The sequence below is a fragment of the Papilio machaon genome, chromosome 3 (assembly GCF_912999745.1).
Source record: "Papilio machaon chromosome 3, ilPapMach1.1, whole genome shotgun sequence".
NCBI lineage: Eukaryota > Metazoa > Arthropoda > Insecta > Lepidoptera > Papilionidae > Papilio > Papilio machaon.
In genome coordinates, this window is record NC_059988.1 from 7,953,711 (window position 1) to 7,981,476 (window position 27,766).

The 27,766-nt window shown below is 35.9% G+C and overlaps 2 protein-coding genes across 5 annotated transcripts; both read right to left on the bottom strand.

Moving 5' to 3' along the window:
* Nucleotides 1–1,411: 1,411 nt before the first annotated feature.
* On the bottom strand, nt 1,412–8,401 carry LOC106719732 (leucine-rich repeat-containing protein 40). 2 transcript variants are annotated; one of them, XM_014514173.2, is made up of 4 exons: nt 8,099–8,401; nt 2,500–2,643; nt 2,060–2,227; nt 1,412–1,697 (listed from the first exon to the last, which is right to left on the bottom strand). In XM_014514173.2, exons 1-4 carry the CDS (start codon nt 8,256–8,258, stop codon nt 1,531–1,533), a joined length of 639 nt encoding a protein of 212 aa, XP_014369659.1. In that variant the 5' UTR covers nt 8,259–8,401; the 3' UTR covers nt 1,412–1,530. The 2 variants fall into 2 exon arrangements, with proteins under 2 accessions (XP_014369659.1, XP_045542405.1); XM_045686449.1 differs by lacking the exon at nt 8,099–8,401 and adding an exon at nt 3,434–3,606.
* A 2,644-nt stretch (nt 8,402–11,045) lies between these two features.
* Nucleotides 11,046–26,627, bottom strand: LOC106719731 (PDZ domain-containing protein 8). Of its 3 annotated transcripts, XM_014514172.2 has the most exons (15): nt 26,407–26,627; nt 23,673–23,839; nt 19,604–19,786; nt 19,021–19,213; nt 18,651–18,861; nt 18,103–18,268; nt 17,788–17,988; nt 17,479–17,688; nt 16,762–17,390; nt 16,261–16,486; nt 15,987–16,095; nt 13,783–13,911; nt 11,760–11,883; nt 11,375–11,585; nt 11,046–11,274 (listed from the first exon to the last, which is right to left on the bottom strand). In XM_014514172.2, the coding sequence occupies exons 2-15, from the start codon at nt 23,823–23,825 to the stop codon at nt 11,098–11,100; spliced, it is 2,922 nt and encodes a 973-aa protein (XP_014369658.2). In that variant the 5' UTR covers nt 23,826–23,839; nt 26,407–26,627; the 3' UTR covers nt 11,046–11,097. The 3 variants fall into 3 exon arrangements, 2 of the variants coding, with proteins under 2 accessions (XP_014369658.2, XP_045542362.1); XM_045686406.1 differs by having other exon boundaries at nt 17,788–18,268; XR_006756771.1 differs by lacking the exons at nt 11,046–11,274; nt 11,375–11,585 and adding an exon at nt 13,461–13,542 and having other exon boundaries at nt 11,806–11,883; nt 17,788–18,268.
* Nucleotides 26,628–27,766: the final 1,139 nt, after the last annotated feature.

The following is a 27,766-nucleotide window of genomic DNA, read 5'->3' on the forward strand; positions in this document are numbered from 1 at the left end:
ACTGTTGAAATACCGGCTCAATCCTTTTAACGATGGATCATCTCCGTGACCAGACATAGCGTTATTTAAAAAAAATATACTAAAACACTGTCTTAAATTACAATGCTTCTAATTTAGCAACTATTTAAAGTTTACGTTTAACGTGCGCTTTGGTCATTTTTGTATTGTCATTTGTCACAAGCAATATTGTTTTTGTGTAAAACCATTGATACTTTTTGAATTTCGAAAAAGTTCTTATAACGAAGAATTATTTAAAGGAATAGGGCGGAAAGTACTAGAAGCAGAATTAGGGACAGAGGCACCAGTTGAAACATTTTCCGCAACACGCACGTCAAAAAAAAAACGGGCACTGATCATCTGATCTGATTATCAAATCAGTTTCATCAGATCAGATTTATCAGTGACTACACAGAAGACAGGCGTGAAGTGGGTAATTCCCCGTTTCGTCTGATGAGTGTGGTGCCGAAGGCCTAATTTTAGTCCTCTTTCCCTTCCCGCCCTTTTTTTATAAGGAATGGATGGGAACGGGATGGGGATTTGATGGAGGAGGGGATGCATAGGAAGTTTAATTATTCTCATTTTGTGCGTCTCCACCTCGATTGGGGGTAGGCAACGCATCTGCAATTGCGAATGTCTCTGGGCAGCGGTCGCTTCGCCATTTCGGCGAATTCATGTGGCCGCTTGCTCGTTTGCCACCTTGTAATATAAAAAAAAAAAATCAAAGCTATCACAGAAAGGACATATAGTAATAAACACGACAAAAAAAGTCTCAGCATTATATGCTTTTATTAGTTATCACTTTACTTTGAAAATAAACATTTCTTTGAATGCGAAACATATAGCCAATAAAAATTTATATTAATCCAGTAAAACAAATAAAGTTTAATTGAGAAAAATCAGTAACAAATATTTCATTCATTACATTCTATAACTTTTTAAATAACATTCTTTAAATTCGTCAGTAAAAATTTGACTTATATGATATTTACATTTTGTAAAAAAATACAAGATAGTTTTTCAAGATTTACTAAAAAAAATATAATCAGCAATGACTAAATACAAAAATTGTCTAAAAATAATTATTTATGTTATGTATGATTCGACTAGTTTTTAATACAACAAAAACATCTTAACATAATTGTATGATGTCACAATATCAAAACTTTGATATCTTTAAGTACCATTTGGGGAATACTTAAGTACCAGAATAGTATTTGAGCGGACAGTGTTAATCTCTCATATAACCTTAAACCTTAATGCCTTATTATAATGAGTTTTATAATACTCTTAATAAAACTAATATTCCACACACATTGATAGATCACAGCTGAGATAGGACCAGGTTACCCTTACGGTGATTTTCCACCGTCATAAAACATGTAAAAAAACATAATGCTTTCTCTGACATTCCAAAGTGTGTGAGAATAACAATATGTTTTGATACATGTGTTATGCAATGGATAGTCACATTTATTTAGTACAATACATATCCAGTCCTTCACAATCACTGCACAAACTGTCCATAATCAGTTATATCAAGAGATCTTCTTCCCAATCTTCTTTTTCTCGTTCCGATATTGACACTGAAGGTCGTGAAAGCTGCTTCAGTTCTGCTTGCACTCTTGGAGGTATGGGGTTATCACTGAGGTCTACATATTCAAGAGCTCTTGATCTAGCTAATCTGTCGACATCCACTTCTGTAAATAAAGAAAATCATCAATTAAATTTGGCTGACGGGATAATGTAAGGCAGCTGTATGTGAAACAGCTGTGGCATAGGTTAAAATACAAATAAAGTTACTAAAGTAACTGGAAATGTAAAATGTACATGGAAATAAAATGTAACACTGTAAAATGTTGACCATGGGAAAATTCCTAGTATAACAGATTTAACCAAACAAAAATAAACAAAATTATAAGGAGTATTGTTTGCTTTAAATAGATAATCTATGAAAACTATCATAACATATGGTTTTGGATGTTTATTCAAGGACTTATCTCTGCAATCCTAAAGGTATTGAATTACCTTATGTATGACGTAATAAGAATGAATCAAGTACCAATGATTTGATTGTGATGTGCCAGCAGTGTGTGCAGACTGGGGCACTGGCAGGCAATCTGTGGCAGGGACACAAAGCTGTTGTGCGAGATGTCCAGCCGCTCTAGACAGGCCAGCGTACAGAGCTCATCTGGTAACCTTGCCATTTGGTTATTTGCAAGATTTAAATCTGTAAAATTAAGAATTGTATGTTTATTGATTTAATATCTCTCGCCTTTTAGATTATGGTTTGCAGGTCTAATTGTCAGGTTTTAGATGTTGTTTGGGCATTCATTCGCCAATCAATAGTTCTCTTTTCATACAACTTACTACAAATCTTGTATCTGAGTAGGACTTTCAAAAATTCCTTGTTTCTTACCAATATAATAGTTATATTAGCTAATGATACATAAGATATGTAAGTTAGTCATAAAATCTAGTGAGTTCATCAGTAATACCAACCTGTGATTAAGCTAAATTTAACAGTAAACTTAGGTGGTATCTTAGTGATGACATTTCCACTCAGGTCACAACTCTTCAGTTCCGTGTGTCGCATCAAATGGTATACTGCATCTGGTACTTGCATCAGCTGGCATTCTGATAAATCTGTACAATTGAAAAATACACAATATTAATAATTTAAAATAACTATAACCTATAAAAAAGCTTAATAATATTATTGCGGCTCTTGGCACTGATTGAATAGTGACTGTTGTATTGCAACAAAATGATTACTATTACTAGCTGTGTCCGTGACTTCGTCCGCGTGAAATACTATCTCGGGGAGCATTTTTTTTGGGCTAATTATTTTACTTTCAAATTAGCAGCCTTAGAAAGAAGTTTCAAGCTTCTAACTGTTAAAATGAGGATACTTCCATACAAATTACCACCCCCACTTTCAACCCCTTTTTTGTGTTAAAATGTAGCCTATGTCCTTTCTCAGGCTGTAGACTATCTGTGTACCAAATTTCATATAAATCGGTTCAGTAATTTAGGCGTGAAAGTGAGACAGACAGACAGAGTTACTTTCGCATTTATAATATTAGTAAGGATAGTAAGGAATATAGTAAGGATTATTATTAAAAAAACTGGATTCTTTTTAACTATTTGCATCATTCTGATACATTTATGCTTTCATTGAACTATGGCTCTACTACTATTAAAGCATAAACACTTTATTTTTCCAAATAAATAAGTGAACATTCATCTATTAAAATGCATGTATTAGTTTTTATTTAATAAGGTATTTTACTGAAAGAAAATAACGGCATAGAATCTAAAATAGACTATGACATAAGTCGAATGAAACTCTTAACCTAGATTTAGCAGAGCAATGTGTAAGAGAAATTCATATCATTTCATCTGAACTAAACTACAAAATCATGAATTAACATACCCAGTGCCTCAGTCTCTTGCGCAGTTTCGCACCTTAAAATTACACGTGTAACAGCTTGTGCCATAATATCACAACGACTTCAACAAGAACTACGAATCAAAGTTTCCAATCTACTAACCAGTGTTCTATTTTTACTTAGCCCCAGTCTGTTTTAAAGATGCTATTTATAAGAACAATTAATGACGTTGAATGTTGATATTATATTATAGAAATCTAAGATAGTCAACTTTCTTTGTTAGTAAGTTGTACTAAATTACTCGTCAAGTTATGATTAATTCCATTTTTTTGGCAAAAAAATGCATTACATATTTCATTTTGTAATATTTGTGCTATTAATGCCGTGACACAAGTCAATTTTTGACAATGACATTGAGTGAAACCGAGTGTTACCATATTTTCATTTGTCTGTTCTGAAATGTAAAGATTTTTACTTGAGTGACACAGAAGAGTTATGTTTTTCGCACATGCTTAGTTCAGTTTTTATGCACATATGTTGGTTGGTATGTAAGTTCTCGGAACGTAAGTGGCGCAGTTGTTAAGCCTTTGATCGGACCGGATCGAAATCTACACGTCCATGTTCGATTTCCGTCATTTACATATCAATGTGCTCTTGATTTCAGAATTTCTTACGGCGAAGGAAAACATCGTGATGTAACATGTGAAGTCAACCAACCACTTACCCAGTCACCCTTAACTTGAGTAGGCTCCGAGACCCTCGGGGGACATAGCTGACGACGAAGTTCTTGTTACAAAGATAGTTTACATAGGTACTCATACTCTTACATAGTAGTACATACTTTAACAACTTTTTTTCTTTGTATAACATGCTAAACATTATCTCTAGTAAAAATGTTTACGTTGTTGTTTTTTGTTACTATTTGCGAGTTCATAAGGAAGTACTTTTATACGGACAACGGCCTCTACAGAGCTGTTCGCCCATTTATGGCATAAAATCGTAAGGTTAACGCGTTTGAATCAGAAGTGTACACGTATTTGTGTCAGAGACTGAGAGGTTTTCATTACATTAGAAACTGTTTACCTACCAAAATAGTCATCTTTTTACTTAATATTTTAAAATACGTAAATAATACACAAAAATAAACATAAGTAACATCGATAGCCGCAAATAATACAATGTTTACAACACTAGTGCTTCGTTATATGTACTTGGAAATACGTCAAGTCTCGTGATAAGTAGTATGAAATGTCTTCCGGGGGTTGATTGTAACGTAATATATGGATTACAATGAGGAAACAAGTTTGTGACCATAAAGGTTTTTGAAAAGAGTAGGTATATGTTGGTCACGTACGTTTGAAACTCAATATCATTTGATTAAAGTTACCGCAATTTATATACTCATCACGAAATAATATGTAATTTCTTCCTCATCTTTCAGTTTTTGTATTGCTCTGTTTTTCAGTAGAATCTTTATGTTGTACCCAATTCTATTAGACTTTATTTTATTATAAATGTTTAAACTGTTGCTTCTTAAGTGGAAATAATTATTTAGAATAATCCGAATTTCGTACGAATTGTTTTAACACATCGAGGTCAAGGATAATCGGATTCACTTTTAATTTTAAAACACGCTACATGTAATTGGTCGTGTGGCGCAAACCTTGCACTCGCAGTCACACATTCGTAGCTGCGCAAAATCATTTCTCTTCCGCAAATTACGAACTAATATTAGAAATTACGACTTACTTCGCGAGCGGCCATGTGTTACAAGAAACATTTATGGCTAGGAATTTTCATTAAACGTCAACTTTTAAAATATTGTAGTCCAAAGTTAAAACAGTTACAGAGAACGCAGAAGGGATTTATCCTGAACGTTATCAAGCGTACACGGATACATAGGCTCGAGTTGCTATACATCTAAGTTGGGATGGGGGCGGCCAAGGAATCATGCAAATATATTTTTCTTCCAAGTTACATAAATCCGTTATTTTTCATTGCCAATTAATTCAATTATTTTTTTAAGTGGATTACCTACAAAAGTGCGAAATGACCTCGCTTAGTTTCACAATTTTGATGCTAAGTCTTCGCGTTTGCGAAAGCGAAATGCAACAGAGAACATTCATTATTTTACTAAATTTGCGCAAGTGGTAACACATTTCGCCTAATTAGAAGAACAATACTTAATTCTATGTTTGTAATGTTTAGGCGTTAAGTACAGATCTAATCAGATTACATTCATTTTACTTAATATATCTAAGTTTAATATAACAATGACTACCACGTAGATTGGTAATTAGAGTATAGTTACGCCTCAAGTTCTAAGTTCGACTATTCATTATTACTTCAAATAAGTATGAAAAGTGTTTTACATAAAATTAATGGTTGCAAAAACATCGAAAATAAATCACGGGATTCAAAAAAAAGAAAACAAAAATTGTAAACTATGTATCGCAATATATGAAAGCGAAATCTATGTCGCGTAACCGTTACGCATTCGAGCGTGGGTGTGATTACCTAGATTAATAGATTACGTTATATATAGAAATTAATAAACAATTCAACCAATTACTTATTGTTTTAACAATACTGCTCAAATAATTCGACAATCGTTTTTATTTTTTATTTTAACCTAAATTGCAAGCTCTCTTTTAAAAAGCTTTACAATGGTCGCATTCGTCGATCTCCAATCCTTTGTTCGAATATTGTTCATATGAGCTAAGTAGCAGACAACAATGCTTTAACTCAAACAGTTAACGGAACAAATAAATTATATTTAAAAAAAAGTATTGTGTTCTTGACTTGTACAATGAGATCGGTAACTCCGTGTGACTGAATATATCCAGCCACCGGATTCACTCATTGTATATAGGCTTTAAAGCGGAACGAGATTGCAACAGATAATATATGTTCAGTACAATTGACATGCAACATGCACATCTACATATATTTAAATATCTGAGCCGTACCAGAATCGAAGAAATTTATTTAAAAACCCTTCTAAAATTGAACCTCGTTATGTCAAGTGAGTTCTACATCACTTTTAGAAATAAATTATGCAAAAATATAATATTGTATTATGAATCGATTACGTAGATATTTGATAATAAGTTAAATGGAAATGCAGTGTAACACAGTTTCACTAGCTCGTCCAAAAAACGCGGTCTTAGGTAATAACCAAATGACATAATTCTACATGTGGAAATTTATTATCTCATAATCAAATAATTATATTCATGTGTGCAAAATAATTTGTATAAATTAAATGCGTCATGGAACATTTAAGATATGTATCTTTCAACAGTTTATAAACTTTGAAGAGGTCGAGACAAAGTTTTTAAAATAAAAGTCTAGTAAGTGGTTTACTGTGTATAACTTTTCAGGTAAATGTTACTCTTATTTCGGACACTTCGCAACAAACTGTTTTCTTATAGAACGTATAGTATACGTATGTTTAGGACGACAAAATTGAAAAAAAAAATGTTATAAACAGACAAGTTACAATTATATTTTGGCAACGGATAATATAAGGTGATGTTTTTAACAAGTGTCGGATGCTAACGTGAATCACGATTCTGGAAATCAGTAATTTCGGGAGTTGACAACATTTGGTATGAGTTCATTATTTAGTGAAATCAAGATTATTTTTACCACAACAACAACAAAACATATTTCACTCCCGTAACCCAGTGGGGTAGGCAGAGACCACATTCAAAAACTGCATCCTAAATCGATCTAAACAGTTATATTAAATCTAGGTCGTTTGATGTATTTACTAAGTTGAACTTGTTGGTATCCTTGACATTCCAAGTAAAACTTCCTTTTATTGCGAAATACATTGGCTTAGATACGGCAAAAACTAGCAAAAAGCAAATGCCTTTGCACTTACACGCAAGTCTTGAGCAGCGAATAATGTCTGGTAACAAGTAACAAGTGGATCATTTCGTAATATGCAGCCAAGAGGTCAAGACCACCTTTCATTTTTGTTGTTTAAAAGTTCATTGACCTTGATAATATTGAGTAGAGATAGTTAGTTGATGATGATTCATACTGAGGTGCTGTTGGTAGTGATCAAAAAATTATAATTTGGATGCAATATTTCCCCATACACTCATTTTTGTTTTAAATTAATCAATCTTCCTGATACGTTTTCGTGATACTTCTAATAGAGGTTGAGGCACTTGATATTAATTACAAATTGCAAATCAAGTAATTTCCAACCACATAAATGAAATTGTTTTGTATAATGCAAAACAAAACACAAAGCGCGTCAGTTTAAAACGGTTGAGTGAACATCGCATCCTAAAAACACAATTGACTGCTGAATGCTCTGCTAAATGCTAATCACGATTACCTGGTTTACTTACAACTTGTAACATATCTTATCTATTTAAATGTTTATTTCCATAGTATCAACTTTATATAAAGAATATAATTACAACAATTAAAAAAAAAACAAGGGAATCCCTCTGAGATGGCTGTATTATCTTTCTACGTGAATGTTTAATGAAAAAATAAAATATGACTTGAACTAAACTTGTGCTAGGGAGATGATACACGAAATTGTCGTATAGAATGGATTCGAACTCCAAACTTCGTTTCGCATTCCGTATTCGTAGTTGGATTATCGAAACCGCCCCTATTACTATTCCTTTGTTTAATTTCTTTTTAAAATAAGAAATGGACTATGTAGTAAGTATTCCACTAACCTAGTTGACTGTTTTCCTGGGCATCCTCACAACGTCCGACGACTCTGATGATGGCTCTACCAGCCAGGCGGGCGCAGATCATCATAGCAGGAGCCCTAGGGTCTCCCTCCTCCGCTTCCGCGGGCATCCTGGCACCTTCGTATTCAGATGGTGGCCTCATCACTGCACTTGATGAACACTACTGCACTACTGAGTCCTTGAAGTCAATACACAGTCTATCACAGGAGCATACGAGTATACACCGCCCCGAAACGCAACGCGCCTGGCAGAGCGGCAACCACCTTTAGTATTCGAACGCGGTCGCTGCGTCAGCCTTTATACCGTCGCCAAAACAAAGAAGCGTGGCGTGGGAGAGAGAGAACAACAATAACAATTTGCTATTTCGCTCGCGCCGTTCGCTGCGTAGTTTGCACGCAGGTTGATTTCTCGCGGAAGTACCGAGGAAAATTTATCGCGAATCCCGTCACAAAGAGAATTAGCGTTTCCCGACTCAAATAAACGATGATCCCGAAAGTGATTCGGGACAGTCTTTTGTCACGTTCCCAAACAGTTGTTGTCAGAATTTACTTATCAGACTGCCTTTGTTGATTTTATCGATAGCATCATCGTTGACTCCCATATTTCGATAAAAAATTGTTATATTGTAATACAAAGATATAGGAAAAAAAGGTGGATTGCTAAATGCTGTCACTTCTTAAGAATTAATTTTGAATTATGTCGATATGTATCTCCAGGGTTATTATCGGTTGACATCTCAACCATATTTAACTTATGTTAAACATAGTTATATTAGAATAGCTAGAATACTTATAGCGTAAAAGGTATAAAACTATTATGAAAGTATAGTTAAAATTTCGTTTGTTCCCATTGAATCGCTTTGAATCCTCAACCATGCATCGTTAAACTAATAGCTTAACTTTCTCCCTAAACAACAACGCACAAAGCGTTGTTTAGACAAGAAAGCAGTAATTCAAATTCACCGCTTAGTTGACTTTTCTAAAATAGAGCATATTGCTTTTATCTCTAAGATGTGAAATTAATGGCAACAGCTTGAATAGCGAGCGACATGATTTCAATTCTAAAGCACACTAAAGGAAGAAACTCTCCCTAACCAAGATTTCTGACCAAGAAAAGAAAGAAGAAGAAGTGATGTTTAAGATGGCAGTTAAGAAAGGAAAGGAATGCATTTAGAAACTTAAAAGTACCCAACTACTGAAAACACAAGGCTACATACAGATTTAGTCTTGTTTATTCATATTAGTATACTAACACACTAGGACTATCAAAGTTCCTCTGTATGCTGTTTGTAAATCTGAACAGCTGTTCACCATTGTTAAGAAGCTTGTACAATGAATATTTAATTTGTTTATTTGCGTCAATTTTATCTTTGACGTCTATTATGTCGTCTTAGAGTGAGATGTTTTTGTGTTTCGGCAAACAGAGACGCAAATTTTCAATTTTACTAACCTTGAACGACTGCCAAGTCCGCGACCAGAGTCTCGTGCTCTCTGTATAGAAAACTGTCTATAACAGAAGGTAAACAATCTTATTATGATAATGTTATTTGATGTAGGACTAAGAACTTTTCTTTATTGCCCAAAAATTAGTTTTGGTCTTCTTAAAGGCCAATAAGAACAAAAAGATAAAGCCAATAAGGTTTGCATTACCGTAGAGAAATATAATGTGTGGAAAAGTATGAAGGGGTCTTTTGAACACAGACATATGCTGGCCTTGTGTAGCCTATATGAGGTATTTGATTACGCTGCATTGATACGTTAAATAGAACCATAAAGTTTTAATATAGAGAGGAATCTTATTAGATAAATCTTAGATATAGGTATAGGACCAAGTTTCTATGACTAACATAAACTAATCAGGCGTAGAATATATAGTCTTATTTGTGTGACGATGTTTATTCCTGTGACGTAGGTGCGTGATATGGGCTTTACTTTTAGCGTTATAAAATTTTCTTGTCTAATACTATGCTGCATCTCAAGCGCCATCTGCCGACCTCGTTTCACGCAATGATCTGCAAAATTTTCCGTTATATTGAGACCACTGACATTTCGCAGAAGTTTTTCTTTTTCACCGGCAAATGTAGAGAGGTCGAATCCTTTGTGCTATTTCAGGAAAATTTGGACACGAGCCAGTCGTATCTTCGTAACGCTTTCGACGCAGTTTGACCACGTGTTCGGGTCTTTGATCTGTGTCGTTTTGCTGGAATATAGAACTTCAGCTTTCGGTGCAAGGTTACAAAAGATTTACTAACAGAAGAAAGGACTTTGACCGATCTACGTATGAAAGGGTCTTAATTTTCTTTGTTTCGACACATTCCAGATTTGTAAAATATTATCGACTAATTTTAATGCGTACTTACTTACGTATTTAGCACGTTTATTTCTAACTCGTTCAATGTTTATATTGCTATCAAAATATCTTGGTAGCAACGTTGTTTGTAATTATTTCGATAAGGTAGAGAGAAACAAAGAAAACAATGATATAAACTCCATGAGAAATTTCTACGTTTCTAGGGTGATATTTTAAATGATCTGTTAATGTTAAAAAAAGTGTCGTGACCGTTTTTCCTTTCGAGGTACGGAACCCTAGAAACTGAATAATGGTAACTAATTCACTAAAGTTGGCCAGTGCTCGTACCCTTGACCTATTTTTCGTTTGATTGTAAATCCTACGCCTACCACGTGATCACTGAGTATAAGTATGCTGGTATCAGTTCATTAAAATTTCCTAGATGTTACAACAATTTTAGACGGGAAGCTACATACGTGTGTACATCCGTAGTCTAAGAAGGCCAAGGTCTGTCTACTGCGTAGTTAGGCCACAAAAATGTATTCTAAATATGTTATAGTAATCATACAAATTTTCTCACACCAACTTTATTTTTTACTTTATTATTAAATCGATTTCAAAGAATCCTGGAAGGGTCGGTAGGAGGAAATAAAAATACAAACGTAGATTGAATGTCACTATATTAAGTTGTATCAGGTGGGGGGATCCGCGGCGTCCGCTCGCTGCGCCAGCTGTGCTGCCGCGCAGCAGTGCAGCATGAGCGCCGTAAGCGCGCACGCTCGACCCTCGCCATTATCCTCCCCCGCTTCCCCGCCGCCGTTACCCCCGCCCGCGTCCTCCGCTGACAGCTCCTCACGCACCGCCTGCAGCTGAACATGAAGCAGATCTAGTTAATAACTAGTTGACACAATCCCCATGGACTGCATCTCATCACTAGATTACTCAAGTTATAGTTGTACTTGTAGTTACCAATTCATGTATCTGTGTGGCGGTGAGTTTGTCGGCGAGGTCAGGCGCGCAGTCCCTGGCGGCCGCCAGCAGCGCGTCGGGCGGCAGTGCGCTGCGCAGCGCTGGGCGCAGCATCGCGCGCACCGCCGCAGCCGCGCCCGCTGCGCCCGCGCCCCGCGCTGCCCACGCCGCCGCGCACGCTCCGAACGGGCCCCCCTCCAGCGACTGCCTCCTTTGCGGTACAAGGGCTGATCGTGAAAAATGCCAACTGTTGCCGTATACAGACGTGGATAGGTGCTACATATAAGGAGAGTGACCTTGTGAGTGTTACAAAAGTCTTTTAAATTTCTGGTTGAAGGGAACACTAGTTTCTATCTCAGGTGGGTAATCTAGCTACTATATCCACCTGGGCGTGTGGCTTGGTGAGGGCGGCAAGGAGCGCGAGGAGGCGTTGGTTCTTGGCGCGGAAAGCGAATGTGCAGACCCGGCGCGTCTGAGGCCTGCCACCAGCGCGCTCATCGCACCACCACCTAGGTACGTTAGAAGTTAGGATATTTTTAATTAACTTAATTGTGGCTCTCGTAATATTTGTGATATAGAAGGAAGGTGTCGAAACTTTGACTGTAATCGTCGAGGTCAGAATTACAATTGTAGTGGGAAGAAGATTTACTTATCTTATTCAATTCAATCGTATAAAGAGCGAAAGACTTCGGGGAATCCTAGTCCTAAAAGTCTAATTAGGTTTTTTGGTAAGGAGATCAACAATCGTGATAAATAATTCATACACAGAAACACATACACGTAAAAAAGCATTCAACAAGGAAAGTTCATTCATTAAGGTTTTGCGTAGAGGCGAACAGTCAACATTTATCTCTACGGATAACTGGTTCTTTCTGTAAAAAGTTAAGTTTGATTCATCCACTTTCCTGTGTTATTTCGTGACTAATACTGGTCATGCTCTGATAAATCGTGATCATGTTGTAAACTAGTCCGTAACACTAATCATTAAGATACATAATCCTACGCTTCTATATATTTCTTTCGTAAATCTAGATTTGCATATGTATGTATGTATCTACGTTCTCAAATAACGAAATATCAAGTGTGCGTGAACGTTTTAATGATGAGATTAAAGATTTTTAGATAATAACAAGAGACATTGCACTCAATTTCTCAACGATAACCATTATCCTTGAAGTATGCCAACCGAACCGTTTATTTCAATGTGTTTATTAACAAATATATTTGTTAAGTACTTACTCATTAAAAATTAAAAAATAGATGTGCAAGTTTCGACAAAATGTGTATCTTTGTTGCGTCGAATTTTTAGCTCACATTTTGTAACGTACTATAAAATGATATCATTAAGTGAGACATTGGTAAAATATTACTAAATACGAAGCGGCTTTTACTCTTTACCGTGTTATTGGGTACAGATCTAAACCGTGACAAGTTTCTAAAATTCTTTCATTCTTTTTAAAACTGAGAAAACAATAAAATGCAATTTAACACAATGTTATTAATACTAGAAATATGGTTTAAAAATCTTGCAAAGATTTAGTCTCGACAAAGCCAAAACATTATGTTGCTACAACAAAGAGATTTTGATATAATATGTAGGTAGTTATATTACACGGTCTCTTTTAAATGTGTCGCTTCATCAGTCTAAATTCAAGGTGAGCTAGTAAGAGTATTATGAGAACCATCTTATAACAATTTTTAAGTAGAATACAATTGTTAGTTTTAAAAAATATAACAAAAAATTTTACTTTTATGTCACACTTTTTTAGTATCCTAATCTATACTAATTATTATAAGAGGAAAAATTTGGTTGTTTTTTTGGAAAGATTTGGTCGAAACTACTGAAGAACCGATTTGAGAAATTCTTTCACTGTTGGAGGAATCTGCACTATCTCTGGGTGACATTAAGCTATTTTTTTTTAATTCGGCATAGTACAATTGCTAGTTTTAAATAAAACATTTCATTCACACAGATTAACGACGATGACTACAAGGGAAACATGTAACGGTAACATAAAGCGGTATTCATTCACATGAGTCAGCGTGATTCCACAAAGGGGGATATAAACATCAAGTGTAAAAAAACCTGTGTTTGTCTGTGAACTGTGTCTGATGAGTCCGGAGTAAATAATGCGTAAATCTCTTTCGTCAGCAATGGAATAGTTCGTCTGTGTAACAGAAATAAATTTGCTATTTAACAAAGCAGTCGCAGAATCTATTCCGATATTTTTTTTTATTAAATAACCAAATTTCTAACTTCTCTTATTAGTTGTAGGGGCTTTGCATTACTCAAATCACATTTAGGCATTGAATTTATACCATAAACAATTCAATGATCATTTAAAATCTGGACTCGAGCTATATAAATAAACAAAGATTTACTTAAACTGATATGAAATCATTATAACCTTCCTCATGAACATCTAGGGAGTCTTTTCTATCAGGCTTTTCTTCCTCGTCTGAGTCGGGATCCGGCATGGAGTCAGGCTCTGTCGTGATAAGTTCTGGGGGCGAGCAGCCACTGTTGGATGAAGGATCTGAAATAAAATGAATTAATATCGTTATAATAGAACGAATCTATTATGAAATGTATTTTCTTAATGGAAATAAATGCAATTAACTGTTGCACAAGATTTCGTAAAATTACAGATTACAGAGTTGCATTTTATTTTAAATCTGTTATGTTAACAAGATATTTTGTTTTATGGTCCTTATGATCAAATAGACGTATTCGACATCCAATTAATTTATTGAATGTAAATATATGAATCATTTCCAATCTACATTAAAGATATCAGATATCTATAAGATCAAAATAAAATTACTGTATCGTTTATTTGACATCGCATTGTTGATGATGAATACTTGGGTGATAAGCGTAGTATTGATACAGCTATAGTTATTTTTGCTTAAAGGCACATAATCTTTTAATTGTCATTCAAATATCTAGTACATAAAAAGAATGTACCTAACAGGTTTTTTAATAAAGAAATTTTTATTAATTTAGAGAGTTTGCCATTCACTGACTCATCACGATATCCCCAAAAATATAAGCCCTGTTTACTTATTTAGTACATTTATTGCTTTTACGATAGAAGCCCGATAAGAAAGAATTTACATACCAAATCATATCTATACGGGATTTTACCGTAATTAGGTAATATCAAGTAACTATTAATTACTGGAATTGGAATTGACAATCTTGAAAAAAGAACTAATCAAAGTAAATTGTTAGTTAAAATATAAAAAATGGTTTGGTAACTTTTCCTATGTCGATGAAGACTGGAGAGAGATCTTAGCAACAGTCTGTAAAAGATTGAATGACGTAAACAAATTTTATTGCGTCAGTTACGTCTTCTTGCATTGGCATGGTACAGTGGTACCTCGAAGTGGAACGTTATTCAAAACTTCCGCATTACTTATAATAGAAACTGTCACGCAATGGTCTAGTCTGAATCTAACCTAATCTAACCTCGTTTGTAATGTTTTTTCATATCATAATATGGGAACGAAAATAAACAAACGTAACGTTAACATTTCAGCGTTTTGGCGCACGTTTCGTTATTATTATCGTTTAATATTATACTTCAATAAGATTTAAAATCGATAAAGGTAAAATTATTGGACGCGAAATATAGAGGTGGTTCTCTTATGGTTGAACATTTTCAGTAGTGCCATTTATTTGCCACTTGATTGTTGAAAGCCAAAATATGCTTCTTAATATTCAGATCATGATAATTTTTATCTGTTTTTGGGAAAAGTGTTTATCGTTCTTAAAAGTCAATGACCGGCATGGTCGTTAACAGATCTCAAGTCAAAGAAAACTTGGCGAGAGATCAAAAATTGATTTAAAATTGGAACGAATGCAAATATTCGCCCTTTTGAGGTAAACACAAAATATTGTTGTAGTATAGCATAGTGTATAAGTAGAGCAGTTTATATAAGATGGTACAAAATCATAACAGTGAATTCCCCTGCCAAAATACAAGTAATTTTGTCATCTCTTTTTTTCCTAGTGAGAAAATTGTATTTTGCATAACTCTCATTCGAATATGCTATTTGTTTACGTACAAGTGCTTCGACCGTGAAAGCCTATGTTCATATTATACACACTATTAGGCCGAGACCATCTCGCCGTTCCCATCGTTGACGACGCTCATGCCATCATCAGTCAAATGCTTCTAACGTAAATTTTGTTAATTCATTTTAATTTCAAGGATTATTATTTTTGTCATCACAAAGTGAAACAAAAGAACTTTTACAAAAAATACTTTATCTCGAATGAGTCGTAAAATTCTTTAAGGAAACTCGAAATAGGAAATAATTATCGCATTTGTACAAAGTGAAACGAAGCGAACTTTTAACAACATTGAACATAAAAGTCGCATTCACAAAAAAGCTTTAAAAGATTAACACTTCTCCCTACGTGAAGTCATTACTTTCATGTCAGATTTTAAAACTCATTTACTTATTTTTAACGACACACGTCAGTCGCAATTGTGTCGCATATTTTAAGATTGAAATGTTTTTGGTTTTTTAATTAAATATTTAATTGAAAATTAAAGAAAGTTGACGATTTCAATACAATTATTAAGTGAAGTTTCAAACTTACCATGCTCTTGTTTTGGTATACAGGGCGATGATTCTTGACACTTGGTGACGCATTTTTTATGGCAACATAGGCCACAATTCCTACATTGCATTGCATCTTTAAGCCATATCTGTAAAGAGAAAATAATTTTTTATTTTTGTAAATTTGTGTAGCAAAATTTTATTTTTAGATTACGAATTTCTATTCCCTGGATACGCTTTTGTTAATTACATCCTTGAGAAAAAAACATGAGATGCGAATTGTGCCAAATGCAGTGTAATTGAAAAAATCTCACCTTTTTATTACAAAAGTCGCATTGTGTTGATCTATGGAAGTGCGTGCGCACGAAGTCATGTGCGGCGCGCGCGGGCGCGTGCTGCGGGCGCGGGGCAGCACCGCGGGTCGCGGGGCGCGGAGAGCTGCGCGCGCCGCCCGCACCCTCCCACTCCCACCACACCAGCGCGTCCCCGAAGCAGAGGCACGGCTCGAAGCCGGCATGCGAGGATAGCTTGTGGCTTTTGCTGTGTACAAAGAGAAAGAACATTCTTTAAAACTTCTAATATTTATATGGTATTTGCCGAATAGTGGTTGACTCAGTCGCAGCAGCCATTACATGAATAGGCCAAAGTACATACTTTGGCCTATTCATTCAAAGTACATACTTTGACCTCACAATGTGCGGATACGAATTAAAAGTTTATCCTCGAGTTGTTCCAAAAGACAGGCTATTATAAGAAACAAAAATTAAAATATCATCATTAAAAATCTGTATTTATTGTCGTACCCTTATTCATACCTGAATTTAATATCGACATCTGGCGGTAGGAACTGATATCTCTTCATATGATGGGGTACTGTAGAATCTTGACATTCCGATAGTAAAGCAGCTAGAGGTATATTCAAATAACCCAACAACAACTCATCCTTTTCGCCCGGTACAGTCGCCCACACGTTAATGTTGAGATATTTATGATTTTCATTGAGTTTAAAATCAGTCTCTTCATCGAAAGGTATGATCGGTTTGAGCTGGATGCTTTTCGTCCAAAACATTTGGCAGATTTCGACGTGCTCGCTCTGTCGCGGCCCGCCCGTTTCAAATATTTGCTCTTCTTCTTCCAGGGTTTCGGTTTTATCAGGCTTGCATTCGGAGGAGTCAGTTTTTATAATCGGTATGTCAGGATGTTTCACGATTTTGTTGATGATTGTCGCTTGTCTAAGAGGTGTGCTGGCTCCGGAGGCGGGCGGTGTGCTGCCTGCGGAACTATCTGATGATTTATTCTCTACGGAGCATCTTCGTTTCCTAAGCCCGAAGTTACCCGGACCGCCCTGCTCCGTAGACTTGGAAGTCTGCTTCGCTGACTCCGATTTTTGTTTTTGATCTACTTCACTTGATGCATCTGATAGTTTGGCTGGTGAATCAGTTTCCTAGTAAACAATGAAATTATTTTATTAACGTTGCAATTTTGTTACATAAAGGTGTCTAAGAACTTCACATTTCACCATAGAATTTTACCAGTAAATTGTTTCTGGAGGTAGCCGCACGCATGCTCTGCAGTCGAACACCCTCCATCACCTCTGAGACCCGTCGGAAGGAGAAGTTTGTGCGGAGCCTGCGCGGCTCGTCCTCCCGCCGGGCGCCAGTGGTTCCTGCGGCCCCCGCACCTCCTCGCCGCACACGCACTGTTACCGCCCGACGCTCCACGCTGCGAAGAAGTTTACCCACCTAGAAGGAAAACATCGACTGTGTAATTTGTTAATTTGCACTTTAATTTTCGGTATAAGTTGAGTGCGTTTCGCAATAATAAAGTCTCAACAAGTTAACCTGTGCGACATTGTTAACGGGTTTGTTGTCAATAGCGAGAACGACGTCGTCGCGGCGCAGGTCCGCACGGTAGGCGGGCGACATCGGCACCACGGTGTCCACGAGCACCGCGCCCACGCCCTGGCAGCACACCAACCCCAGCGGACCTGTCACCGCGGGCACCACTATGTCTAGCACCAATACGCCTCGCCGTAATGACACCTGTACACACCGTGTACACAGATAGGTAAGAGATTTATTCAGTTTATTCTGATTAAGATTCAAAATTAAAATAATATGCGAATTGGAATGGTGACTATGATGATTATTGTTTACCCATCCATGTGAGTCGACAGCAAGCGCTGCCCTCACGAGCCCGGCACCGCCGGGCCACTGCAAGCGCGTCACCTCCACCAGACGTACCGTGAGCCGACCTTGCGGCGTCGGGCCCTCCTCTCCATCCCCGCTGCCCGGCTCCGACTTCGGGAAGAATGGTTTGTACCTGCCAATGTAAAAGTAGACATTATTTGAGAAATAGTTATTATATCCAGTTTACATTATTCCAGACCAGCGATCGAATCCAGCATTGTAAAAACATGTAATTTTCAATCGTCATCGAGCCACATGAAACGCACATAATGCCATCTAGTATGGGTTTATATGTTTCCAGTTGTATCTATCGTTGGATTTGATCTCGGGACTGGAATAATGAAAACTGAGAATTAACATTTTTATGCGAGAGAGTTCGCTACAGAAATAAAAATTTAGCCAACACCAGTCTAATGATACCATTTCTGCCAACAGGATGCCAAATAAAATCAAAATCAAATTAATTGGAAACTTTGCATTCTAATAGCAGGAATTAAATGGACCGGTAGACTTACCTTATTTTATAATTAGGCAGCGTATGTCGTTGAGCGACCGCTCGCCTGATATGCGCTGCAACGAGGGAGGCCAGCCGGGGCTTGAGCTGGCGGCCCTGGAAGCGACCCCGCACGCGCAGATCCAGCTTGGGCTGCGACTCGAACGCTAACGCCCAGTGTGTGTACGGATTACGTCGGAACATCAGCCGCACGCTGCCACTTATGCTCTCCACTGAAAACGATATCATCATACTTGTTAAATTATGTCCTCTTCATCCAACTGGATTTTTTTTATTAAACCGATATGATTTTTAATTGGTATTTGTTAATTTTGTATTTCGAAATAAAATATCTTAAATGTACTCGTACTTTAATAGAAATGACTAATGACCTGTGATAGATATATTAGCGATCTTGCCAAGTAGCATAACGGCATCTACATCGATTCTGAAGTTGCCGTCGTAGGCGAGGTCAAACCGGATATCGAGCGAGCGCAGCCGTGCCCCGTCATCCTCCAGCTCTCCGCTCAGCAGCTGCATATTCGCTATGCTCGGAAACTCCGTGCCCACTTCTAATGACCGAAGCTGGAACAGGAGAAACTTTATTTTTGTATTATTGTTAAATGTGTTGAGGCAAAAATAATGTAACTTTTAATAGGCATTATTCAAAAGATACGGTCTTCACAGCCACATGGCAGTGTTATAGCGACTCTGCGGCGACCGCGCGTTTACCACGAGTGTACCACACGATCAGCCGAATCCCACGTCTTTAACTCAAGGTGCCCTGCGCCATAGAACGAGTTGAGTTAGTAAAAGTGGTAAGGTACGGTAACATATCTTACGGTAACTTATCTCTGAATTTATCTCTATCGCCTGGTTCAGGTGTATCCGTGTTGTCAACGCATGCATCAAGGGGCTAGGCATTATTACATGCGTATAGTTTGGGTATTGTTCTTGTATTTTTGTGTAGCGTACCGTGAGGGACTCAAATATCTTGCCGGAGGAGGTCTTGGCGAGTAGCTCGGCAAGCTCGCTGGCCATGCGGCGGCGTAACCAGCGCGTGTCGGCGGTGCTCTGTTGGAAGATAAACTGCAGCATCGCGTTCAGTACGCCCTCGGGGGTGCTGCCGGCGCCGCGGGTCAGCTCGTTCAGGATCTCCTGTTGATTTATATCAATATTTATGTATATTAACTTGTTTTTATTAGTCGTAGAAGGATTTATTAAAAGACTGAAGCAAACAAAACGAGTTTAGTTAACAGACATTGAAAGATAAAGTTGAAATGCTTATTTCAAATTCATATGCGCTTGTATGGAGTAAAATTAATGTCACATTTAAAAGTTATAAATAGAAAATTAGTTATAGTGATTGCAAATTTTGACAGTCAAACAGTGGTAGATGTCAGCAACAACAACATCTGATGCACGAATTGGTCGGCGATGCATAGGAATGGGAAATTTTCTCAGTTTGTGTCCTCTCTCCCCCTAGTGTTGTCCCTTCCTCCGTTGATTAAAGGTGAGCAACGCATATACAATTGCGGATGTCTATGGGCGCTTTGCTATTTCGGCGAATTCAGGTGGCCGCTCGCTCGTTTGCCAACTTATGATATAAAAAAGTAGAATTTATGTAAAAAAACCTTTTCCGTCCTTATCGAAATGGTAACAATTCGATTTCAGTAATCCTCCAAACGGACCTAGATTATGTAAATAAATAACATTGCAGGGTTTTGCAGCAACACCTAACGACTAACGATTATCTACTAAGTATTATCTTCTAAGTTACGCTAACAATTTAGAATTCAAAATAGATACTTAAGCTCTGTTGTCCGACTACGGCTTTTGACAAGATTTATTGTAAGATATTCTTAATAATATTGAGTTGATTAATTAATAATCATTCTGGAATAATTAATTATTAATTCTGGAAGCTTACTAATTAGCCTTGTAATTACAATGTGTAAATGTTGAAAAAGTATTTGCAAATAGTATAGGGTAAAGGCGGGATAGATGCCCCACTTTTTGAAATATACTCCTAATTTAAAAAATGTTAATTTTATATAAATAGTGTCTATTAATATAGCTAGTTTAATTCTTTATCTTTTACTATGATTTGTCTTTTTGGGCCTATAAATGACAGATTTTGCATATTTTAGCTTTTTGTGGACCTCGATTTTTGAGGATAGATGCCTTCCCGTATGGATAGTTGCCCCACCATGAAAATACTAACAAGGATAGATGCCTGCGGCGCGGGATACATGCCCTTCATACTGTAAAATTATAATATTTATAATATTTTATTATTATTTTTGTCTTTGTCTTTTTTTATTTATAATTAAAAGCATCTTGCAGTTTTTAAAATCTTTTAATTGTCATCTTTACAATTTAATTCTAATTATGAGATCAAATAAAATTAATTTAATAATAAATTAATAATAAATTTCTAACATCATTTGTGCAACAAAAACAGAAATTCTTAATTCTTATTATAACTTATTAATTATTAAGTTTCAACACGCATATTCATAAAAGCCTTTACTTATACTTTACGTTTATAATTTTCAAATCATTCTGTGTAGTTATCTTTGTTTGTACTTTAGGCTTATGCTGTTTATCTCTTATAGTTTCTTCTAGTTCTCTTTACCGGCAAATCTTTAGTTTTCTTCCCCTTAATTTGTATTTTTGTCCAATTCCTCGAAAGCTGACTGTAATTGTTCTGTAGTCCAAGAACATACTCGAGCTCGGACTCCTTCCTTTCTTTTGTATCTTCGTGGCATAGTTCTGCTACAATCAGTAAAAAGTCTAAATATAAATATATATAAACACATATAAAATATAATAGAACATAAAAATACGTTCAAAGCGCATTCAGTACAACGTGGTGAATGGAGGGATAGATGCCCCTAGGGGCACCTATACCCCAGAAAATCGGGGCAACTATCCTTTTTGATAGGGATAGATGCCCAAGTAGTTTTTAAATAAATAAAAAACAAAAGAGCTACTATTTCCATCTAGATGCATACTTGATGAATCAGTATATTGACGTAATAAAAAATATAACGGAATTAATAACTACTTATAAAGATATACAACAGCAAATACTTACCTTTAAAACTTTGACGTGTTTGTTAAGTTCGCCGCGGACATAAATCCACAAATAAGCGAAATGCATCTTCACCGCACCACGGCCCATTGCTAACTAAGGTGCAGGGTACCTGCGGCTCTTAGTTATACTATTGATTTTTAGTCGCGAGTTTGGGAAGTTAGGTTTTATGAAAATGAGGCATCTATCCCACTGAGGCATCTATCTCGCCTTTACCCTATGCTATTCCATTTCGTAAATATGTAGTTTACCTTGTGTTAAATTACACTACAAAATGTTACACCTTTTTTTCCTCGCTTACTGTAAAGTGCAAGACTAATTAGACCTTACGTCAAAAGCAATGTTATTTAGAGCAAAAATTCCTTAAATTCGTATATCATCATATCGTTACGTTTGCGTCACTCAAGTGGTGATTACGATTTTCTATGTGTTAATCAAACATATATAAAACTAGACATTTGATTACTCCGACTTGTATGTTGTCTTGTATGCCTTATCGTATCCTTTTTAATTGAAAAAGGCTAGGCATATTAAAATCAAAATTTGGATATAGGATTTGTGTTTGATAGCGCAGTATATTTGTTTTTGAAAGAGTCAAGATTTGTATTAACTCGGTTAAAATGTATATACTTACACTAATTGTAAATGATTATTTCCTGTCAAATCAGTATATTAAATAACAAGGCATTGTTAAAGTAATAGTGTTACTAACAATCTAATTTCAATGATAGGTTCTTTAAAATTTGGCGGTTCGAATCGTAATATGGGGACATTTTGATGTCAAACCTTGAATACCCATATTTTTTACGAGCACTAACGAATTCACGTATAGAATAATTAAAAGGGTCATTATTTAGGGTCGTTTGTATACTTTAATGGTGGGCGCAATGGTCATAAACAAAATGTTTGCGGAGGCTTCGCCTTTGCTTTTCATTGGCGCGCCGCCAAGAAATAAACGGTGTCGTGAATTCCGACAACATTGGCCAATTAAAAAAGGAATCGTTTTACGGAAATAAATATTTAAGAGAAGTAATTTAAAAAAAAGAGCTTTCATGATAAGAGTCAACTTTAAAGTTATGTAATGTTTTTGAGGAGAACGAATATATCTAATTTTAGTGTGGATGTAGTTTACAAAAGATTGCATAGCCATGTTTTCTGGTTGTGCCTGAGTCAACGTTTAATTAGTTTTTGTTGTAACTGACAACTCGCCTAATGCAATATAAAGTTAATTGCCTAACAAAGTCTACACTTGTTCTTGATTTGTTGATCGTACGACACGTAATAGGGAACGTAAAGGACACTATCTTTTACGAGCCTTTTATGAACCCATAAAATTGTAAGTCTAGAAACAAAATCGTAAGAAAAACGTTCGATACTGGAGAAGATACAGCATTTGCTTGTCAAGGGTTAATTTTTTATCGCTAACCGAGAAAAAATATCGGTTATTATGGACATGGACCTGAAAGTGTAATGCAAATTGTACGATATTATACAGTGTTACATACAAATATATTGCTATTCTACAGTGCCGGTCTTAGGGCTAATAGCGCACTGGGCGAGATTTCTCCATCGACCCTTTGTACCGTGTCTTTGGGAGTTTTACGTGAGACTGCGTGATTCACACACCTGTGGCGCCCTTTTCTGCGCAGCGCCATGGGCGATCTCCCAACAACTCCCTACCCTAACAACGGTACTTATATTCTGTCTATAGTGTGCAACTTAAAAGATATGTGGTAAGCGCTTAGCGCGAGGATCATAATATAGGTAAGCATAATAGGAACACAAATTAACAAGAATCAAAATTTAATTAAAAAAAAACAGACTTTATAATTTATACTTCTTAATAGAATACGAATGGAATGATGACACCAAATCTGCTTGCTACAGGAGCTCACTAAGGTCACCAGCGAAAAGCACTACTTTGTCTCAATCATATCTGAAACTTACCGGTGGCAAGGTAACTGGCATAGAACATTGCTCCTCTATGGTCGGTTTCTTTTCGAAAGGCCTGACGAAGTAGATGAGAAGCGCCACGGGCACGGCCAGTGCCGACAGCGCTCCGAACAGCGCCGCCAGTAGCAGCCATGTCCAGTCTGGCATTGTACATTAATTATCTGTGGGAAAAGACTGATAATTAAAACGTATAATTTTAAAATCTTACTTTTTTTATATGGAAGTGAATGTGCTACTGAATAAAATTTAAATTAAATTGAAGGATATTATCAAAAACTGTTAACGAAACATTTATGGTTTTAATAAAATAGGTAATGGTAATTAGTAAATGTTGCAATAAATAAAATATTATTTAATTCTTTAAATAAGAAATCACATTTAGAATTTAAAAATCGTACCCATTCCTATATGTGATGTCAAGAGTTCGCAAAATTTTGTATTATTAATTCTGGTAAAAGTTTCATTCAATAGGTCATTTTTATATTTTTAATAGTTATGTAAATTGATTCGTAAGTACATACGTCCGGCAAAGTTATAAATACGAATAGAAATATCACCTGCTAGGAATGTTTTATTAATATCGGTAATCTAACTTAATTAAGTATTGCAGCTGCTCACCTATGGTAAAGGGCACTACATGAACCTGAGGTAACGGACTTTTACTAAAAACAAGAAATATAAAGCTTTAGTGAACATTCTAGTTTTCGCAGAAACAATTAAAAAAATATTATAGTTGAGACGTATGAATGCAAAGCTTTCAACGCCTGTTGAATTAGGAGCTGTAATAAAGGTGTCATTTGCAAATATTCCGTTAATCTCTCCCCTTTGTTCAGGAAAGAAGGTTCTTTGTTCGCGCTATGCACGGGAATGAATGCATCAGGAGTTAAAAATAAAGTGTTGACCATTTTTTTATTCTCGTTCTACTTTTGAATACTCTCGCGCCTTTATTTACAGTTCGTATGTTAGTGTTACGTAACATAAGGAGTCTAGATTGTATTATTGAAAATCTAAGCCAATTTTTAGCGCAGTACAGCGATCATGTTATGAGTGAGTGTACTGCCGAAACACTCCGTGATTTTATATACTATGTTTATGGGCAACTTCGAGTCGAATCTCGCGGTTCAACGTTATTGAAATATGAGAAGAATGGGTTGATTTGAATAGACACATAGCGTGTCGAATTATTCCAAGGCTTTTGTAGCTGCATAATGAATCACTATGGTAACCAGACTGCAATCTGCTGCTTTAGTTAAAGTATCAACTGTTTAAGATTCTGTTCAGTTGTTTTTAGCTTAGTTAATCGGGAATCGGTTTAAATAATCCTTTACTTCATTTTAAAACCCTATTCCTTTTATCACTGAGATAAGATGAAATTCATAAGAAACAACTAATTTTGTAGATGGGTTTACTACAAAGATGTATAACGAATTCAAACCAAATCAATCAATACTTGAATAAAATGCCTGCGGGCTTATTCCTACGTTTCTATTTGCGTACGGAGAAACCCAGTCAGCTTCATTCTATTTCATTAAACTCCGGCATACATATTCCTATTCGTAACAATTTTGTACGGATCGCGTAATAACGCTTGGGTCACTGGTTTATCTAATCTAAGTTGTTCTTACGGGGATTAACGAGTTATATATATTTTTTATTAAGATCTACAATGCGAAAAGTGGCCTACCTGTTACTTAGTGATGAATGTTAAATGAGTAATAACTGCTCATTATCCGAGCAGCATTTTCGTATTTAGATATTTATATTTACACAGCTCAAATATTTAATCCTTGTTCACTTTTAACTTTGTATTGAAGACATTTGAAAGTGACCTTATTATAGTGAAGTCAAAGTACTACTACTGATACTAGTAACTGTTCGCTCCTTGCGTCATTCGACTGACTTTTAATATTACACAATAATAATAAAAATGTATGTAGACAAAGTGGTTTAGATTAAAAAACAAAACAAATCCCTTTTTTGTCCTGTTCCTTGAGCCTCGTTTGGAGTTAAAATACATAGAGTTGACGCGGAAATATCGTTAATAGAACAGGTTAGGTATATTATTGGACACAAAATAATAATAATAATATTTTTCTGTATAAATACATTCATTTGAATATGTAAAAAAGACAAGGAACATAAATTTTTCGGTAACCCGATTTTATCCGGCATCAAATTTATAGTACAAACGAAAACAAAATGATTGGTAATGCGGGATCATGTAAGGCGTAGTTTTCATTTTTCGAGTGTTGACAAAAAGGGGAATAAAAGAAAGGGGAAGCGGTACTTTACATGCGCTATGGGAGAGTAATTATGACGAAAACATTAATCGATTCTTTTACTTTCTATGAAACAAAAGGACTATAAAAATTAAAATAGAGTCCTGTTAAATACAAGATGATGATTTCTAGTAACAATAACTTTGGTGTTAACATTTTTTTTACTTATTTAGCTTCATATTCCGTATAATTACATGTTTTTATTTATTCAATTATAATGCTCGTATGGTTCCCGGTCGGATAAAAGCCTCCTCCAACTTTGTACCCTTTCGCGTACGATGACTTAATTTTGATCATTTTTTTTTTAAATCAATTATCATGAACATTTGTAAATTAAGAATCTTTTACATGTATCAGTATATAAAAACGTGAGAAGGAAATCTACAGTGTAAACACGAAGTTTAGTATCAATAACAAAGCAACACAATCATTAATTTATTACAAGTCACCTGCTATTATAATTTCCTTAAATCAACTGGAACCACAATAAACATACTCACTAAACAACAATTGACATGAAACTAGTAACTTCTTAGATAATTTTATATTAAATCGTGTATTTAAAATGATTTTCGACGATTATGGCGATTTCAAAGGTGGATACATTTTAATTCGCCAGCCGGTACACCGGCGGCGATCGCTCTACTCACCGCCACTGACACTTTGGCCCTGTGAAATTATTATTGTGATAAAACACCTAGGAATCCATTTGAGCATGCGCAGGTCCTGGCCAATTGGACCGAAGTTCACGCAAGGTGGCAAGGCAATCACAATTGAAAGGAACATTGACACATCTTCGATTTCTATTTCAAAAGAAATCAATTGATTCTCCGTATATATTTTTAAAGTTAATTACTTATGAATTGAATAATTACAGTATTTTAGGTACAACGAAGTAGAAATTTATTTTCTTCCTTGTTAAATTTTCGTAATTGGTGTAGACGTGTTGTTCAAAGGACGCTTGCGCGCGGCATAAATCGATACAGGGTATTTCTTTTTATACATTTTCTAACGTAGATATGTAATGTGGGATAGGTGCTGTTGGAAATTACTGAACTAAAACAACTTGGATTGCCCATTGCGCACGTTCTCTTTTACCTATACTACTTTTTATTTTAAACAATGATAACTTAGGTTCTATAAATTTTTACACATAATTTATTAAGAGATAAAAACCGTTAGTTTAACATCCTAGGATAACTACATTGTAACAAGATCTACTTGAAAAGGAGGTACGCGAACATAGTATACAAGTCAAATTACATTAATTTCGACCGACTGGAAAAAGATTTTCATTTTTTTTTTCAATTTTAGTAGATATAAATGTTTTACCAGCTTTTTTTGCCGAAGCCGTCACTTACATATATTGAAGTCTACTGTATACCTATAAAATACTTCAAATTTAACAGTGGGAGAGCACTCAACAACGAATTACCACGATCATTATACAGGCGTGAAGTGAAAGTTATTCCGCGTTCCGTCTGATGAGCGACGTTCGTGCGTGCCTGAGCCGGTCTAATTTTGGTCCTCTTCCTATCCTTTCCTTGTATGGAAGAGAAGGTGGATTTAGCGGGGAAGGTGGGTGACGCTTAGGAAGGGAAAACATCCACTTTTGAGTCCGCTCCTCTATCGATTAAAGGTAGACAACGCACCTGTAAATATGGATGTCTATGGACAGCGGTCGCTTCGCTATTTTCTCGAATTTTGGTGTCATTTGTAGGCAACTATGTAGTGTATGGGCAAGATTTGTTAGTTTTTTTTTTTAATTAGGGTTTTGTGGTTTTCTTTTCTGCCAAATCATGATATAAA